We start from the raw sequence: 15701 nt of genomic DNA, 5'->3' as shown, positions 1-15701 counted from the left end.
GCGCAAATAGTGCACCAAACAAAAGACGCTTATCTGTGATTTTAAATTGAGAATAGTTCCTAGATAATTAGCTGAATGAAATTTGGAAGGACTACAGTTTTTTCTGAGGATACGAACTGATCTGCCCGTTCTCTCCAGCATCATAAGGATCTTCGTGCCTCTGTAACAAAAAAAAAAAAAAAAAACCCAAAGCGTTCGACCGCGGAGGACAGCCCTCAGGTGTCATCGGGAAGGGAGACGTGTTAACGATGAAATCTTCCTCCACAGAACCGGTATGTAAAAAATGAGCGACTGAAGCCTGCCTGTGCGTACACACTTCTTCCCCCAATGCGCCCATGAAGTAGGAGACGGCGATGTGTGCGAGCCTAAGCGGGAAAGACATCCGCCAAAGCGTCACTCCGAAAGCCCTTCAACCTGGAAAGCCCTTCAAACGTAACTCTAAGGGCCCATAAAAAACACCAAAAAAGCTGTACCGTACTTACCCGATTCTAACGCGCACTTTTGTTTTCGAAAAAATAGGTCGAAAAATCGCATGCGCGTTAGAATCGGACACGAAACCGAAACTGCCGAAACAGCGGAAATTTGGTCAAACCCATTGCCATCGCCATCTCAAGATTGCGCCAAAGCTTGTAGCAACGATTTTTCGGACGCAGGAAGCATAGGCGCCTAGGGTTTTCTATCGGCATTCACACAAATCGTCAAATCGTTTCACTTGCGCGCTTGATAACAGGAATGGCAGCAGCGGCTCTCACGAGTTCAAAACGAGCGGTCGGCTGAAGCGTGCGCCTCTGGAGAAGCTCGCGGGATGGGCGTGCGAGGCGGGGGCCACGATCCCATCGACCATGGTTGAACGTTCGTTCAGAAGTGTGGCATCGCGAACGCCCTTGACGGCACCAAGGACGAGATGTTGTGGTCAGCGGGAGAGCGACGAGGAGTGAGATGAGTGAGATTACTTCTAGAAATAAATCGCCGGTTTCTCTCGCATTCGTTTTTCTTGCTCACAAAGTCCCGTGTGCGTTACAATCGGAGGTGCAAGTTTTTCGTTTTTTTTTTCCGCCAGGAAAATCGGGTGCGCGTTAGAATCGGGGGCCCGTTAGAATCGGGTAATTACGGTAGCTACGCTCGGGTTTTCTATACGGAATTCGTATATTATCGTTGTTGGCTCAGTCGGCGTTCCAAGAGGAATCGGGCAAGTTGCTCGTCGTCCGGGGAGGGATTTGTAGGGAGTCGACGAGGTGGAATTTGAGCCTGCGAGGTCGGTGGTTGCACGTTCTGTTGCAATGGCTTTCTGTTGTTTTCGCGCCCACTCGGGCTTGTCTGTGCATCGACACTCCTTGAATTCTTGCTTCCTCCCAGCAAACAGCACGGGTCCCTCGCCTAGCGAGTTAAGAGTGTAACTCCTGATAACAGCGCTAACCTGGTTATCATAAAATGTCGCAACCAGGAAAGAGGCATCCGTGGTGGTGGGGGGTGTGACTTGTAAAATAGGCGCCTGCGGTGGCTAGAAGTGGTAAAGCGCAGTGCAGGGTAAAGAGGCTTCACCCTACTGATAAGGCGATTTTGCAAATGCTACTTCCCTGTAAGAAGTACTCAGTAATGACCTCACTAGATACCTCTTGTTGGTGTTCGAGCAGCATCCAAGCCCCAAGTGTTTTGAGTGTGCAGAATGTAAGCTCCCGCTCCTGCGGTCTCACCACGCCGTCGCTCATCATTCTAACCGTATGAACGAAAGGGACACCAAAGACCGAAGAGATTGAAGGGGGAAAGAGCGGAGGAGGAAAGTATGGGAAATGTTTGAGGGTTTGGGGGTATGCCGAGGCGGCTGGAGACATGGGCTCAGGTGGCGACGCACTACGGGATAACCGAGAGAAAGAAGACGCCACTCAAGATAGAGGGAGCAAGAATTGCAGAGGATGAGAGAATGGCAAAAAAAGTTCTCCAGTCCACGCTGTGAAGGTGGTTGGACTGCGAAGCTGTAAACGACACCCACAACCATTACCCATGCGGTGTCGCTTTAATCCACACGTGGCTCTACAAAGAGGGAAATCAGAGACTTTGCCAGCCGTTAACTGGTCTTCGTCGGGACGGATTCCTGAACGTAGCAGCGTCGGAAGAAAGAAAACGAAGAGGTGTGTCTTTCGAAGGGTAAAGAGGAGGGCTGCTCTGCGGCTACGATGTCATCTCTCTCACTGCCTCCCCCTTACTCTTGCTTTATGTGTCGCCTCCAAAAAGCGCCCGCCCTCTCCCGAGGCGCTGAACCTGAACCCCCGTCAGCCTCCCCGTCCCGCGTATGGGCGTAGCTTATTCGGAAAGACAGCGGGGTCTCGCTCCGATTGGCTATACGGGCTGTGGTTTGATCTCTGTCAGTGCCAGTAGTTTCCTTGTGTTGTGTGCCCTGGGTGTACCTAGCAGCCAGTATTAGCCTGGGATTTTGCTTGTGTAGCCAGTAGTAGCTCGGGAGTTTTCTGCTGACGCGGACACACAAATTTGGTTGTCTTATTAGCGGTATACTGCTTCGTAGCAAATGCGCGAGAGGAGGTTCCCTTTGTGGACGCGTTACGAGATAACGCCAAAATATTTCAAGCGCCTTCGTGCGCTTGCTGATGCCACAACACTTCGTAAGACGCAGCAGTTAGCAACGTCCCCGAGAAGTTTGCACTTCGCCCTGCACGCAAATTTTGATGTAGAAGTGTAGTCAGTATCAGAATTTTTTTTGACATCTCCTCATGTAATATTAGCCTGCGTGCATTACCGCAAACGTTTCCGTACGGGGCGATAAGAAATCAAAATTCAGTTTTTCTGCGAAGGTGGATGACCAGCGGATCCGTTTGCATTTTAGCCTCGCGGTAATTGGTGGCCACATTGACATCGCGCCATGGTTCATTTCAACGGCAGCATAGTCGGCGGAAGCGCCCTTTTCCTCTTCTGCTCACGCCGGTGCTCTTCGATGAAACGCTATACTCTCTCTCGCTGCGGATAACGCGTTTTACCCGTAGCTCGGCCAAAACGCTGCGCGATAACTTCTACAGGCGATGTATGACCTCACAGTAAGGATACACGGACATTGGTTCGATACACGTTACGTTTATCTTTTCTTCATCGCTACGCCCACTATCCACCCCTCAAAGGCGAGCGCCGCAGGCGAACAGATGGTGGAAGGAACGGGGTGCACCCCTAGCCTAATACGAGTGCTTAGCCTGCGCTTAAGGGGAAGAACCGTGCACAGAGAGGCTCTAAAGTGATGGCACGACGGCGCGAAACTTTCTAGAGGGCATATATTAGGGAAAAAAGCATATATTAGGAAAATATCCCTAGTAATTCTAACTTTGGGCTGCGTGTTATTTTGTTTGCTATATCGCTGCCGTTTCAAGCGGAACGTGTTGTTACACAACTTAGTTAACGTATATTAGCGGGTCCAAAAGCCTCGTGGTTTACACAAAAAAACGCGGTGGATATAAGTCACATGCTATACTTTTTTTACCGGAGACCGCAAAACAAGAAAGTAATAAACAAAGATTAGCAAAGGGTTCTCTTATGTTCTACAGGTTATTCGAACTTTCAAAGTAACATTCTCTTGATAAATAAAACAGCTTTCTTCGCTCATAATAAAGCTCGAAGGGATATACAAGGACATCCCCAAACATTTCAAATGGTCGTTCGTGCGTAATATTAAGCGGAGATTTACTACATTGAGTTTTCTAAGAACATCTCTCCTAAGGTTTATGCTGGTGTGGGGAGCAGAGCTATTTCCATGTATACTTGATGTGCCCTTTGGGAACCACTGAATTCCAATCTCGACATCTTCCCTCTTTTTCAAAGTAACCTTCCTGTTAGGTTCTGCAAATAGTTGCATGAATACCATTTTTCCTACGGATCGAAGTAGTGAAGATAACCATGGTATAACCACGCTTAGTACAAATTCTTCTGGGCGATATAACATCGGCACCGATCTTAGGATTTACACGTGATTGAGCCTAAATTTTGTAGATATATTTCATCTATTTTATGAGCAGGAAGGGCTGGATGCACTGTTCCCACAGGTTTGCAGCGAGCTTTGTTCTCAATAAAATGTGCGAACGTGTATGCACTTACGTCACACATATGTCCTCCAGGAAACTTGTTTTTACGTCCTCATGGCGGATGAGATGATTTCCACCATACTTCCAGGCCAGTTGCCAATAGCAGTATGTCGCGTCGCTTACGTCACATTTCTGGTCCTGATAGATTGCTGAAATGGAAGAAATGAAGAGGAACTGAGCGGTGTGCAATAATGTAATATGTGAGCAAAACGCTAGAAGTCTTCAAGAATCCAATTTTTGCATTGGCTGGATTAGGGTAGTGATTATTTACTTTAGTCACGCTGATGCTTGCAGGCAATTCATGTCAATATTTTCTTAAGTGCGCTAGACATGCAGCATAAAATAGCTGGGAAGAACTAACAAAACACCGCTTTGACACTCTCGGCTTCTCTGCAACCTCATTTTAGGTTGCCGGTTTGTAAAAATCCGTGAGAACTATGCTCACGGCATTGGGTTTTCTATAAGCTACCTAAAAATGCGGCCTGGCAGCATGGTATTCCTAGTGCTGATGCAGACACATTTAAGGTGAGATTATTTACTGCCCACAAAAATATTCTCGGAAACCGAGATAACTGATGAGTGTTAGCAAATCTGAAGTCCTTCAGAGCATTAGAAGAAACAGCCAGGGCTAAACCTGGAATTTTGGTCAACCAAAACAAGTGAGATATTTAGGTTCAGTAGCAAGGGTGATAGGATACGTTCTCAACGGGAAGTCAGGTACATAATGGACGAAGAAGAATGTTAAAAACGTGGCAAACGCACATGTAAAATAAAATGAATCTTTGGGTGTCCTCTAGAACCACATGATTGGACCAAGAGAGTACAAAGTCACAAAAGTCGCGAACTCGCGGAAAAAGGCATAAATATAAGAAGCCGAACATCTAGGTGAGCAAGCATTTGCAGGTGGAGGCGGAATATTCTTGTCGTGTTTTATTCTTTTAGAACTCGTCGTGAAGGAGGAGGTGATACAATAAAAGGAGACGTCAACCTGCTTTTCAACATACTGATATCTGTCAACAGGGGTACATACCGTCGGCATGGAGGAAAGCACAATACTGTGAACGCCGAAAAGAAAAAATAACGTCTTGAACATCAAAAACAACACATGACGGGGAACGGGAACGGAACGGGAAACGGCGAGAACGGGAAACGTTTTAAGGCTCGTTACACGATAAAGCAGTAAACTGTAGCACCTGGGATAAGCCAGTCGAAGTTGAGGTGGGCATAACCTTTAGCCTTATAATTTACTGCCTTTAAATTTGTAAACATTTTCTAAGCACATCTATAGCTCCTTTCGGTATTTCCTAAATTCGAAAGAAATGCCTATCTCCTTGAAGGCGAGACCACTAAGCAAACGTGAAAATACATTACTCGCTCAAAATACAACAACTAAATCTGTGCAGTAGGAAGACAACGGAAACAGTAGTTGGCCGGTTGCGAGCCGAAAGGGCAAGGTCTATCCTGGTTTTGCGAAAGCAGGATTCGGATCAATCTGAAAAAACTTCGGCGCAAGACATTTTGATGCCTATTTAGTGCCTTCTTTCTGGAGGCGTGTACAAAACTGTAAAAAAAAAGAATTGTTTTGCTTACACAGAGTTTTCACCTTCCACGCTTGGTTGTCAACTGAGTATTGTAGAAGTTTGCACGAATTGTATGTAAAAGTTTTAAAAATGCTGCCCATAGGCGTTACAAGTTATGTTTTTTCTGTCCATGGACAGAAGAAGAACCAACGTATTTGGTATTGCATAACGGAAAGCAACGTTTCATTACAGAAGTGTAAACACTCCCTACATTTTACAAGGTGGTTCTAAATTTCTTGTAACGTTCCAATACGGTGAACATAAAGGGCCAGGAGGACTGCATGGTACAGACGTTGTCCATCTGACGTCCAATAGCGAAACGGCTAATCAGGCGTCCCCTGACGAAAAAACTATCTAAACGAAAAAAAAACTATCTAAACAAACTAAAACTATCCAAACGAATGTGTTCCACTATAAAATGCACATATTCTATAGAGTAAGACCACGAAATCTGACTTGAGGTGGTTACGGCATATATTAACACATTATGGCTACTCTATTGTGAAAGGGCTGATTACAGACGGGTTGTAAAAGGGCTGGTTATTACTAAGGTGACACGATCGATTAGCACCTCGTTGATTATTGGTATTTACACCGGGTCTGTCAATGGCGAAGCAAAGTGTGCTGAAGGCTTTGGCAACAGCCACCATGGTGTATTCTTTCGGGTAAAGCGCGAAAACGCCAATTGGGACATACAAATTCACAACAAAGCTTAGAAAATAAAATGTGATTTGCCCTTCTACAATTTTTCGAAAAGTTGGTCGGTCAATACAGAATATTTGCAACATGTTAGTAAGTAATACCTTTTGGTGCCCAAGTTTTGGAGCTCTAAAGAGAGGCGAATAATAATAAGCCGATTTGATGTGAAGCTATGTCTTAACACTTGCCATCATAAACATGTGTATACTTGCGGAGAACCAGAAAACACGAATTTACCTTCTTTATTTTTTGTGATGACCAATAGGGCAAGCATAGCATAAATGGCTGCAGAGCAACTTTCAAAATCAACGTGGCACGTTTTTAGGCTTGTGTTTCTACACTGTAATTGAAGACGCTAACATGTAGTTAAATAATAATATCATTGGATTTCTATATTATACAGGGCGAGCGTTTATCTCGAGGAAAGGTGAGTTTAACCAAGCTAATCTCATTTCAAATTTTAAGAGCCTTGTGCACTTCGTACAAATTATAACCAGTACAAATAAAGGCAGTAAACGAGAACGCTATGGATTCATCACTTCGAGGCACTTGATTTTGTTATACAAAACAAGGGTTTTTATTGGCAATTATATTAAAGACACCGCAGGATTGACACAAAGGATGTGACTCTATGAGAAATATTTAACAAATCCTTGTCCTCTTTATAACTCCTAGAGCTAGAGATTGGTTTATTTATTTTACCTTCAACAATAGAATTTACAATTTTCTTGAAAAAATCTTTCAAAGTAACTAAAGAAATTAGAAAAGTAATTACGCAGACAGGTTCCTGAATTTGGTATTCAGAACTTATAGGCATAACACAGTACCTCGTGTCGATGATGTTTACGAAATAGGGGTTGCCACTTAAGCTACAGCTTTCGCAATATTCACTTAGCTCCAGGCTGCAGCTTCTGCCATTGTTAAATCGAGTCGCCAATCATTGTGAACCTCTCCTGCATCAATGTTGCACGCCCCTTTCTACACTGCAAAGGTAGCAGCCACCGATAACCCGACTCGACAACAATACAGGGCCCCATCCGGGTGTCGTGTTATCCTCAGGTTGCTGTGCTGTTGCAAGAGAAACGCCCCATCTTTCACGTGAAGGCGACTGATAAGTGAAACAGTTCCTACTATTTTGTTCTACAAGCGCCCGTATTCACTTGCTTGCGGGGCGTGTTTCGACTGGTTAATGACCAAAGGAAGAATCGCATAACAATTGAAGCAATTTTAAAACTACATAGTACGACGAGAAATTCACAAAAGTGAGGTACATTTGCGCAAAACCTTAGGCATATAACCACAACGCCCTTTCCAAAAATGTAACGTAGTAAACACAGCCGCAAAAACATTAGAACTGCTTCAGGAAGAACTGCGGAAAGCTTGGTAAAGCACATATAGAATGTGCCAAGTGGGCTGTAAAAGTATTTACCATCATGATATTTTTTGTGTAAGATGCAATGAGTAATTGTGTCGGGGTCAGCAGGCTGCCACGGTTAGTAAAGTGATCACTGTATTGGCCAGGAAGCTTTACATTTGCCTTGGCTCGAACGACATTGCTTACAGAACCAATCTTAGAACCACCAACTCCGCGCGCGATCTCGTTCCACCTGCTGCAACTGCTTTTCTCGTGTTTAAATGCTTGCTCCCGCTTGCAACATGCAAGCTATAAACTCGTAACGCGATTTAGACGCCGCAATTTCCGCTGCAATATGGTGTATATTATTAGTTGCTACTAGGCCGTTTTTTAACTGATCCTACTGAATTGACACAGTGCCACGGCCACTGCACATACATTGCTGGATTACGAATTGGAGGTTCAAGACGCATATGAGGGGAATTTGAGATTGAGCCTGGGGTTGTGAATGTGTGAAAACCCGAATTGTGTATCACACTAAAACCAAAAAACAGGAGTACCCCAAACAATGTTCACCCTCATATAGCAATAGTGTTTACCTAAAGAGAAGCAGTCCTTTTCAATCTCAGATTTTAAACTTGGTACAAGCTACAAGTGAGCTGAGAAAGCTGGATTTCTTGTACAGACTTCGTTAGAAGGAAGGCCTGTGAGTAAAGGTCAAGGGGCTTAGCGAAAATGCAAACCAAATGCTGCATATTTCACGCCCTCACTAGGCAGGTGAATACCCATGCTAAAAGACTACCGCATTATCTTTGTAATGCGGGCATGTTCCTTCAAAATTGACCCTGTTGTTACAGTGAACATCATGGATTCCATAACAATATGTGGTAGTTCGGCAGAGATAACACAACCGGTGCTTCGGTATAAAAAATTGTAATTTTTTGTTTGCACGTTCCTGACTACGTTGCAAAACTTTGAAACATGTGTAAACTCTCATCGCAGCTGTAAAAACAAAGTGTAAAGGCCAAATTTTCATCTTCATTTTCAGAGAGAAAAATTTCCTTTTGCAGCATGTTTGTGATGCAACCAACAATGTAGAAACGTTGAAGTGTTATAACTTTCTTGCAACACTGCGGCTATTTTGGCATGCCTATTATTACCACTTCGTGGTGCACTTAAATGGCTCTAACGTGTGTCTACAAGTTTAGGCGGCGTGCCCTTGCGGGGCCAGAAAATGTGTATTATTTGTTTTCCTCCTTGTGATTGGAATTAAAAGTATTGGGCAAACCACCTAAGTACCAGCCGAAAACTTGTTTGAATTTTTAGGCATCGCTGGAAGGATTTTTATCTCTACTGAGGATACACGAAAACATGAAGCCTTGTGCTTTAACCGTTTTCTTCACTAATTTGGCTCAAAAGCCTTTAATCTAAAACAAACCGTTGTTTAAAAATGCACGATAACTGTACAATTTGAACATACTGGGTTAGCTTTTTAATGTACTAGTTTCAATCACAACCAGGTATGTGGGTGAATGCGAGCTTATTTTCAAATAAACCTGTTAACGAGGCAATCATGTTTTGAAAATTGGTTCAAATTTTTAGTTTCACCTGTGCGATTTCCCCTACCTGAGTATTTAAGCCTTTTTATTTTCAATATTTAGGGCACCTGTTGATATTACGAGCCGCATAGCGCCAGTGACATCCGTCTTAAAGATGATAACTGCGTGGGCCTCCTACACTTAATTGGGGCCCCATTCCAAAGGCAGCACTTTATTTAGAAAAAAACCTCTTTTCCAGAGATTTACTATTTCTTCTTCAGGATTACCCACTGGAAGTTGTTTACCTGAACCCCATTGGCACGTCCTAAGCGTTTGCACACGGCTAAACTCCCATCCCCGTTTATAGGTCCTTTCTAAGGTTATTAAAGATTAAAACAAACCAACTCTTATACAATCGTAACCGGCATGCGGTATCATGTGAGTTTGCTAAAAAATATTCCTCTATTCATTTATTTGAGAAAAATATCACACATCTATATCTAGAGCCTGACATGTAACCAAGCCTGTGATATTTTCCATCTTATACCTGTGTTGTTTAGCGGAATATTAGAATCGCACAAGCAACCCGAACCGGAAAAAACGGTGAAAGCGTCTCCGGAGCTACCTGGTACAAGGTTCAGAAAACGCCGCTTGTTTTTCGCCACCGCTGGCAGAAAATACCTTCCCGAAATCCCACATTTTTAAATCTTTATAAGTGTACGTTGGATCGTATCCCGTCAGTAATGGTTGAAGAATATTTTGGGGTGTTCAAAAACAAAGAGACATGCACCACCCAAAAGCTTGCGCCATGCATTGCTTAATTTGAACGTTTGATAAAACTATATTTCATCGAAACCTCTCACACGTGTCTCGAAAAGAAAGACAGCGCTTAAAAATGTTATCCTTGCTCTTTTTTTTTAGAATAACCGTTCTATTTCTTTTCCAGGATACGAAAACATTATGTGAATAAAACCTATGCTTAAGTTTGAAAAGTGCATAATGTTTGTATCCGGCGTGGTGTGGTTTTAGTCCCGGAACAATTCAGGGAGTACTCTATGTTTTTGGAATTGGTTACAATATTGGTGAATAAACAAAAATTTGAAATGTTTCGGTGATGTCTATATAACACATTAAAATAGTCGCACTAAATCAGTTTTATTACTTTGTGACGAGGACGAAAACAAAAATTGGACGAGACCATATTTTTAACGCTAAACGGAACATTCTTTCCACTTCAACGAAGCATAAACGTTTAAACGTTTTTCAGACACGTCATTTGCCTTGTTGCCTTGCATGACCGCATTAAATGTTGCCCTGTTTTTATTCCCGCAACAAATCGTCTGTACGAAGTTACATTTTTTGGAACATGTGCCATGGGTCCGTGACGCTACTCCGAACAAAAGGGTTGACGGTCTCAATTATAAACATTTACGCGTCGAAGATTGACGGCCATTTTTCATCGTTTTTGGAATGCCTTGTTCTAATGTAAAGGTTGCCACAGTAACGCCAGCGCAGTAAAAAAACGCCCTAGGTTCTCCGTCAGCAACACCCGGCACGGTAAATGTGACTGCCTCCAAAATCAAGCTCGTAGTGTTTGTGCCATCGGCTATACTATCGGAATAAAATAAAAGTTCCCAGCTTACCTGCTTGAGCATTGGCATTCAGCACCAAGAAAACTGCGAGAACGGCTGGCTTCCAACTGATCATTTCGAATGGTATCGTTTTCAGTCACTATTTCTAAAAATGTTAACCTGTTTTTCTTAATGCCGGGGTCCAGAAGGGGAAGTGTGGGTTTGTAGCCTTGTACACAGTTCAGTGGTCGTCCTGCTGAAAATTTCACATATATATGGACCTTTATAAAATCCCCTCCCCAATGGTACTGAAAAGTAATGACCCTTTCTTACAAGTACTCTTATCAGCCAGTGTGAGTAGACATCGTCACCTCACAAAAGCGCACGATAAAGAGTCACTCCCTTGCAGGCCCTTCAACTCGGCTGCACTCAGGACACATGTATCTCGGATGAATAAGCAAAGAACAAAAATACTACACAGGTGAATGCCGTATCCAATTCAAGATCCCCTAAAAACAAATAAATGCAAAACTTCTCAAAAGCGATTCATAGCGGGAACAATAGAAACGCTGATAGATTGAAAATAGTTTTGGTAAACACATTTCCCGGCCTTTACAATACTTGTGGCAACAAGGGTGGGCGACGAGAAAAGTTGTCAGCCTGGTTGCTAAAAAGATGCCTGGGGCCTCTGCCGTCAGGTAAAGTAGTGTCTTTCTCTGCTGTTGCAATATATTCTCGGCTTTTTTGTTAGTGCTAAGGTCAATGCACCGCTCACTACTTAAGCAAGCGGGGAGATAAGGGCGAGCATTATAATGCTACTTTTCGCCAGAGACAGATACCCCTGAGTAACGTACCACTGCTGAACATTGTTCGAACTTGAATCTTTCGCATTCTTGTTCGCGTATCTTGCGGGTGAGCCAGAGAATGCCACGTAGCACAAATATGCGATATACGGAATGTAGTATAGCGATTGCAGCACGAAAAGCAGAAATGAACGGGCATTTCAACTTTTGTGGGTAACTTCAATAAAATTGATGGGGTATGCTGGAAAAAGTACATCGGAATATTTGCAATATTGCAATTTTTTTATTTCTTGGCAAAACCAAGGGGAGGCTGAGACTAAAGGCGAACGTGGCCTGACAGAGGCCTCAGCCACCCGATTTACAGCATACATAACAATACCGCTGTTCACAAATTTAAGCATGATAGCCCAATCGTAATCGAGAAATAGCACAAAGCAAAGTCATTACTACACATCTTATGTATTATACGAAGCATAGATCTCAAATTCACAAAGGAATCACAATGTACACATAAACGCAGTAATTCTTATGCATGAACTTTCATCAGTTACACTATCATGTCCCAATTACATATTAATATATTTTTGTTTGTTTTGTTTTTAATTTCTACCTTTAGCGGAACATGTAGACATATACTTCGAACCCTTAATTATATATCAGTATTACGAGCATTTTGCTTAAGTAACACTTCTTTGACCTGTTTCTTAAACGTAAGTTCACTGGCGTCGAAGTTTAATTTTTCTCCTAATTTATTTAATACTTCAGTTGACTAGTACAGGAAAGATTGCTCACAATAGTTCGTTCTTACTTTTGGAGTGTGCCGTATTGTATGCCTGAGATGGTAGCCAGAAGATTTATTGTTAACTTGATTTTGGGAGTTTTGCTTATAAATCGTGTGTAGAACCTTCATGTAATAGATTTGGTCAGCTCGAACCATTGAATATTTAGTAAATAAAGGACTTGTTTTCAAATCTGCGTAACAGCCACGGTAATTTAAATATATGTTGAAAATAATTTTTTGCGATACAATGAGCCTGATATAATTAGTTTTAGTTGTGGTCCCCCACACCAACATCCCTTAGCATAGTTTCGAATAAATGAGAGCATTGTATAAGATTTGTTTCAAACATAGTGGTATCAAATAGCCGATTCTATATATGAGACCTATACTTTTAGAGAGTTCAGAGGACAGGCGAGCAATATGCGTATTCCACGAAAGTTGATCTTGAAACCGTAACCTAAGAACTTAGGTTCTTCGCTCAGTTTAACTTGGTTCCGTTGAATATAATGGGGATTTCGCTCTCGACATTTTTATTGTACGGCCTAAATATCATGTAAGTTATCTTTGCAGCGTTAAGTTGCAATTTATTATCTAATAACCAATTTGATAATTGTTCCAAGTAAACATTTACCATTCAGTGAAGTTTAATTATATTATCAGATGTGAAGAAAACGTTAGTTTCACCCGCATACATTACAACTTCTTGTGGACCTTCTATATTTATGATGTCATTTACATAAACTATAAGCAGTAATGGGCCTAACTTGGAGCCTTGCGGGACACCTTGTTTTAGCTCTAATATGTCTGATGCAATGGAGTTTAGCAGAACTGCTTTTTTTAGTCAAGTAGCTTTTTAAAAGGTTACCTGCCACGCCACGTATTCCATACCTCTCCAATTTATTTAGCAAGATATTATGATCTATCGAATCAATTGCTTTTTTAAGGTCTAAAAACAGTCTAATTGTGAACTGCCTGTTTTCAATGTTTGAAATTATTTATCTTTAATGTACAGTAATGCTAGCTCTGTTGATTTAGATTTTTGGAAACCATATTGATTCTTAGAAATTAAATTGTGTTTAAGAAAGAAAGTCGATAGTCTATTATAGATTACTCGCTGAAATGACCAGGAAAAAACTGTCAGGACAGATATTGGTGTGTAATTTGATACATTGTCGTGTGCTCCCCCTTGATGAATCGGCGTCACTCTAGCATCTTTAAGTTCCCCAGGAAAAACACTGGTGGACAGACATAGAATAATAATGTACGCTAACACGTCACTTAGTTCTAGTGCCACGAGCTTAATCACACTAGATAAAAACCCGTCAACTCCTGCTGCTGCATAATTATTTTTCCGATAAGGTCACATACTTCGGTATCGTTCATCGGTTCAGAAATGATATAGCTGGACAATCGTGGAATGCCAGTCGCGCAGCGGCCGCCGTTATCAGTCTGTTTTGGTGCGCACCAGCATCAATAAAATGAGTATTCATACAGTTGGCTAGCTGAAGGCTCTGTACTGGCTCTCCATCTAAATGCGTGAATTGCGGTTGTGTTATTGTTTTTGTACTTGTTATATTCTTAACAGTGTCCCAGACGTTCTTAGGCTGGCCTCGTATGTGGAAAAATAGCCGTTGGTAATATTTGCTTTTCGCTCTCTTTAAATCGCTCTGAAGCTTGTTTCTAAACTTTTTGTACGCCTTGCGTATTTTGGGATCCTTCGTTTTATAAAATTGTGTAACATAGCATTTTTCTTTTTACGCCTTTATACAGATCTGGATCCACGCAGGGTTTTCGCACCTTTTTGGTTTTTTTACTTGCAGGTTGTAGAGGAAAGGCGGCATCATAGCATTCTCCAATGGACTGCAGGAAAACAGTACAAGCGATATTCGCATCGCTCACATGATAGACGATTTCCCAATCTAACGATTCCACTAGTTCTCGAAAATGTTCGATTGTGCCATTGTTGATCTTACGGAAAAAGCGTGGTTGAGGGGATTGATCTTCTATAACAGGGTGAGTCTCGATAAAGAAAAAAACTGGAAAGTGATCAGTGATATCCACAGTCAGAACTCCTGTCGATATATCACAATTACAAAAATTCGATATACAGTCATCCAAAAGTGTGGCACTGTTAGTGTCAATTCTAGTTGGTAGCATTATGTGAATAACACAACCATGACAAGATAAAAAGGTTTTCAAATCAAGAGACGCTCCTTCTTCCAAGGTCATATCGATGTTGAAATCACCCATTATAGTGCACGATTCATTGCGCGAACAAGCATATGTCAATAAACGCTCCAAGAAGGTGTAAAATGTTTTTTTGTTACCCGTAGCAGGTCTATAGATTACACACAGCCATTTCCCGTACGTGAAAAGCCAAGCATTCGAAATCATCGGTAATTTCCGAAAATTATTTAATACCCAAGAAACTAATGGTGTCTTTTATGTATACACTTACGCCTCCGCCTCTTTTCTTTTCCCTTCTCAGGTGCATTGACTGGTACCCGCGTAGCAGTGGTATCGGGTCACTCCCAGTCAACCAAGTTTTATCAAGAAATAAGATGTCTAATTTACGTGTAATTGAGTGTAATAGCATATCCAGTTCATCTATCTTATTTTTAAGACTTCTCATATTGATATGCATACCAGAAAATAAGTTATGATATGAAAACTTTGCGTTGCAACTCTTAGTGTCATCATAATTACCGTTTTTTTAGCTTGTCATACCAGATTGTGGAATCTGATGCTTAGCTAGGAATTCGCACGCCGTTACTTACGTAAATCGTGCAGAGAATTGATTTTGGACACAAGCACTAAACGTATTAAAGGCACCACTTCGGCGAAAGTTATACCTAAAAAACAGTTGGAATATCCTAGGAAACCAAGTTTGGAAGGATCACTTTGTAACAAAACGAAAATTTCCAAGTACTGCAACGTACGTAGGTTATTCCTGTAGTTAGGTGTGCACACGGGTGAATATGAGGACTTGAGGTGAGTAAAGTTTGGTTCGTTGAAAAAGGTGAGTGGTGTCGTCGTGGAGGGTGGTGAAGGACCCGATGACGAGACGAGAGAAGAAGATGATGAAGAAGAAGAAGTCTATTTACACTTATTTACAGGAGACGACGAAGCATTGTACAAGACAAAACGAAAACTGAATTACAATTAAAAGGCGCCGCAGCGCACAAAAGGGGGTATCGCGGCGCGATCCCTGATGGGGGCCCGGAGGCCAAAAAAGGTGCCGAACCACCGCATGGTTGGCGAGAAATTCGTGGGGCTCTGGCGCCCAGAAACCGCCA

General features: G+C 42.2%; 1 protein-coding gene across 1 annotated transcript in view; it reads right to left on the bottom strand.

Annotated features, from left to right (window-relative positions):
* The window catches only part of LOC144158659 (uncharacterized), a 30547-nt gene extending 19437 nt beyond the window's left edge, over positions 1-11110 (bottom strand). Inside the window, exons 1-2 of the mRNA XM_077689693.1 lie at positions 10894-11110; positions 4093-4228 (exon numbers count right to left, since the gene is read on the bottom strand). Of these exons, the coding sequence (XP_077545819.1) occupies positions 4093-4228; positions 10894-10957 (200 nt within the window). The 5' untranslated portion in view covers positions 10958-11110. The remainder of the gene's footprint in view (positions 1-4092; positions 4229-10893) is intronic.
* Positions 11111-15701: the final 4591 nt, after the last annotated feature.

Source organism: Haemaphysalis longicornis, unplaced genomic scaffold (assembly GCF_048455015.1).
Source record: "Haemaphysalis longicornis isolate Haplotype H1 unplaced genomic scaffold, Haemaphysalis longicornis Haplotype H1 scaffold_10, whole genome shotgun sequence".
NCBI lineage: Eukaryota > Metazoa > Arthropoda > Arachnida > Ixodida > Ixodidae > Haemaphysalis > Haemaphysalis longicornis.
This window is presented reverse-complemented; position numbering and strand designations above follow the sequence as displayed.